This window comes from Rhinopithecus bieti, unplaced genomic scaffold (genome assembly GCF_001698545.2).
Source record: "Rhinopithecus bieti isolate Rb0 unplaced genomic scaffold, ASM169854v2 scaffold_11163, whole genome shotgun sequence".
NCBI lineage: Eukaryota > Metazoa > Chordata > Mammalia > Primates > Cercopithecidae > Rhinopithecus > Rhinopithecus bieti.
In genome coordinates, this window is record NW_016806651.1 from 6,850 (window position 1) to 11,100 (window position 4,251).

Here is a 4,251-nt window from a genome sequence, read left to right on the forward strand (position 1 = left end):
CATGTTGATTTCAGGTTGTGGAATCATCATTGCAGCAGCTGGAATGTGATCCCACTGAAATAGAAGAATTCGTGGAGCATTTTATTTTTTTGAATGCAATTTCCTCAAAAATATCTAAATTAGAAAAAGAGTACTTAACAATTTCTCAGCTATATTCTGTTGTAACCCATCACCAGATCCATATTTCAGAAGAGCAAATTGCCATATTCCAAGTTCTTCATATTAAGTTTAGTCAACTAAAATCATCTATGAAGTTAAGTATAGTAAATAAAGACACTGCTTTAACTAAATTCAGAGATAACTTGGAAGCATGTATCAGTAGTCTACGTGTTGATGTTAGCAATTTAAAAGCCAAGGTAAGTGTTTAGGTTTTCTTTCTTTTTTTTATTTTTTTAATTAAAAACTTGACCTTAGTCTCATAAATCCAGGCATTTGGGTATTTGCTTTCAGTGGAATTTTGGCTAAACAATTTAATACAAGTATTCTTAAACTGGGATTCACAGACAGAATTTTGGTGATTTGTGAATTTGAATGGGAAGTAAAATTACATCTCTAGTTTCACTAATTTCTAACTGGAACTTAGCATTTTCTCAACTATGAGTGAATGTAGGAAACAAACAGCAGCATGGCTGGTGACTTTTACCATAGGCTTCAAGAGACTGCCAAATGGGCTCATGGCATAAAAAGGACTAAAACCCCCTGAAATCTTTCTGGGCCAGTCTTTATCTTTGTCTGGGCAAAATGGTAATGATAGTTCCAGTTTCACTCACTTATCAGGTAAAAGCCTAGATTATGTACTAAAATGCTTTCACTGCCAGTAAAACAGGTATGTTCTAGACATACTGATTTCTCTTAGAAAGTCCTACTCTTATTTTTTAGATAAGAACTCCTCTTTTGTTATGTGCTGGTACTCAAGTGTCAACGGCAATGGAAATGATCCAGACTCTCTCAGGGGAAGCTGCAAGTTTAACTAACAAAGCTAAAGCATATTCAAGCTATCAGGATTGTTTCAGTGATTCTCAATCTCATATGCATTCTATTAATGTGGAAGAAATTGCACAGATTTTGCTTTCAGAGATCTCTGACATTGAATGTGACTTGACTTTGAGGAAAAAATTATGGGAAGCACAAGAGGAGTGGAGGCAAGCCTCTTGGGAATGGAGGAATAGTTCTCTTCAAAGTATTGAGGTAGAATCAGTACAGAAAAATGTTTCAAAACTGATGCACATGATCTCGGTATTAGAAAAAGGTAAAAATATGTTTCTCAAATTTTCCCACCTAGATCTATATACCAAATGGCCTTTGGACATCAAGAGCATTATCCTTGGCTTGTTTCTTTACCTGTTCTCAGGGGTTGACTATTATGGCTAGAGCTACAGTACAGGAGTATAGGTAGGAATTTTATTGAAGCAAAAAAGAAATTAAGTCCTTGTCAAAAAAGTTTTATTAAATAATTAACAATTTTTATGTCCTTTAAAAGTTGGTTCCCTGCATAGAACCCCAGGTACCTCACCCTGAGTATGGCCCTTCTTAGGGCACTGGTCGGAGATGTTTTGATGATAAAGGACCATTTGCATAATCATTATCTTTTGGGCAGTGGGTAAACCGTGTAATTTTTAGAGGTTTATTTTATTTTAATTATAAAATTTGAAATCTTGTCAGTGCAAAGATACTGCTTTTTGTGAGAACATTTCTGTAAGATCATATCCCTTCCAAAAGGGAGATTTTGTTTCACCTGGCCAAGAGAATATCTTTGTATTTTTTAAAAGACTTCTCCCCTATCACTCAGTTATACCTTAAACTAAAATTTCTTCTCCAGAAAAGCCAGAAAAACACTTTATTTCAGTTGTTTTAAAATTATGTAAGAAACATAACAATAGCACAGAAGTTTAGAAAAGAGAACATTGGGGGCAAATCGCAGTCTCTTTAACATAACACTCATTGTGTGCATCTCCTCTTAATATTTTGTTATATATATGCTTTGGAGAACAGTAAAGTAACAACTAGATGATACCTTCTTTTACCCATGGTTCCCCAGATAAAATCTTGCTGTTTGCCAAAGTCGAGACTGGCAAAACTAAAGTTACACTCTTGATTTTTTATTTAATCAGGTCTTAAAAACATGTTACTATTTAATATGGCTTTATAAAAGAAGCCCCATGTATACAAATTGGTTTTTTGAGTGTCTGGGTGAAGTTTTCAGTTCTCCTGAGTCCCTAACTTTGGCCCCCTCCTCTTTCTTTTACAAGTTGAGTAAAAAGATTGTAAGAGTTGAATCTTCCACTCCATAGGTTTTGAATCCTGTACTTCAGTGGTTTGTCAATGGCAGAGGACAGACTAGTGCTGGTCTGTGGCAAAGCTGTCACCTACATTTCCTACATTTTGGTGTTGAAGTATTTTTTAATGAAATCGTAGTGATGGTATATTTTTTCCCTTGATGTTCTTCCATACTTACCAAAATTTTAAAAAACCCAAACCAGCTGAGTACAGTGGCTCATGTCTGTAATCACAGCACTTGGGGAGGCTGAGGTGGGCGGATCATTCAAGGCCAGGAGTTTGAGACCATTCTGGGCAACATAGCAAGACCTCATCTTGCTATGTTAAGATGTTAATTAAATAAATAAATACCCAGAATCTATGATAGTCTTCTGAATGTTTGTGCTGTGAGTGTGTGTGTTTGTGTGTGTGTGTGCTCGCGCGTGTGTGTGTGTGCGTGTGTACCCATTTGTCTGTATATTTATCATGTCAGGGAAAATCTGGGAAACCTGTGGTAGCTGGCCACTCCTGGTATCAAATTTTCTAAGATAATTTGGTTTTGATAGTTAGACTTTAGTCACCAGTCTTTATAACTATTTCTCTTTATTTTAATGCATAGTTGATTCTCATGGAAGGGTGATGTTAATAAAGCTCACTGCTTCATGTTATTTTAATGTAGTTTAATAATTGATAAAGTAGTGTTTAACAAATTTTAAAGAAAAAAAATCTTATTTTCTCAATTTTTTTGTTTAAAAAATATAATGAACATATTGTAAGCCTACTGACCCCTTGTCATTTATAGGTTTACCTAAAAGCGATATGCTGACACATCTTAAGCAAGTGGTAACAGAGTTTAAACAAGAGCTGCCTATCATTATAGCTCTGGGAAATCCCTGTCTCAAGCCAAGGCATTGGGAGGCTCTCCAGGAGACTATTGGGAAGTCAGTTCCCCTTGATAAAAACTGTAAAGTAGAGAATCTTCTAGCTCTCAAGGTAAATAAAAATGGTTTTTTAAAAAAATAGGTTGAAATACCAGATGGGCCAATTTTAAATAGGCAAGTAAATATACAATGCATAGGAATTAGGAAAGGAAGTTTATGAGTGCCTGGGAAAATAATAGTACGTTTATAGAATAATAGGTGATAGGAAATTATTTAATTGGAGATGCTGGGTAAGCTATTAATTATTCCATTATTATTTAGGTGATTAAAAAACAGTAATACTGGTTTTCATGTATGACAAATGAAATTAGTGCTTCATTATTTAACAGTACTACTAATACAGAACATATTTTCTAGGAATGGAAATATCAAAACCACTGTATTCATTATATGTAAACTGAAAATATGTTAAGACATCTAAGAATTGCCCTACCTTAACATATATATAACTTGACATTATATTTAAAATGCATAATAAACAACTATTTGACTTTCCATGTAAGTTTTATTATAAAAAATACTTTTTTCAATTTTTCCATGATTAAAAATTTTCTATTTTCATGCCTAACTTGCAATAAGCTTCATTAATGTTTCATGGCTGACAACATATAATGTAATCAAAACACGTATTTTGTTCCTGTAATTCTCTACTAAATGATCTGTTGTAATGAGGAACATGGACACTTTTTTTTAAGAATTTAAAAAGAAGAATTTTTTAAAAAACAACTTTCATTTTTAAAAATTAGATTATTTTTTATCACCAACCCTAATCTCGACTTTCTCCTGAACTCCAAATTCACATATGCAATTTCCTATTCAATATCTCAACTTATATGTCTAAGTTGAGATATGTCAAAAACATAACAAAACATGTCAAAAACATTCACCTTTCATTCTCCATCTCCCAGATTCTACTCTTCCTCAGAAGAGTAGTGTTTCTTATCTCAGTTAATGGTAGCTCCATTCTTCCAATTGTTTACACTAAAAATCATGAAATAATTCTGAATCTTCTTCATAATCCTCATCGTATCTAAATATCTCATCTTAGAGCCTA

The 4,251-nt window shown here is 33.5% G+C and overlaps 1 protein-coding gene across 1 annotated transcript in view; it reads left to right on the forward strand.

The window, feature by feature from the left end:
- The first annotated feature begins 310 nt into the window (after window positions 1–310).
- LOC108532988 (dynein heavy chain 14, axonemal-like) overlaps window positions 311–4,251 on the forward strand; it is a 24,513-nt gene continuing 20,572 nt past the window's right edge. Inside the window, exons 1-3 of the mRNA XM_017877304.1 lie at window positions 311–356; window positions 880–1,249; window positions 3,059–3,249. Of these exons, the coding sequence (XP_017732793.1) occupies window positions 928–1,249; window positions 3,059–3,249 (513 nt within the window). The 5' untranslated portion in view covers window positions 311–356; window positions 880–927. The remainder of the gene's footprint in view (window positions 357–879; window positions 1,250–3,058; window positions 3,250–4,251) is intronic.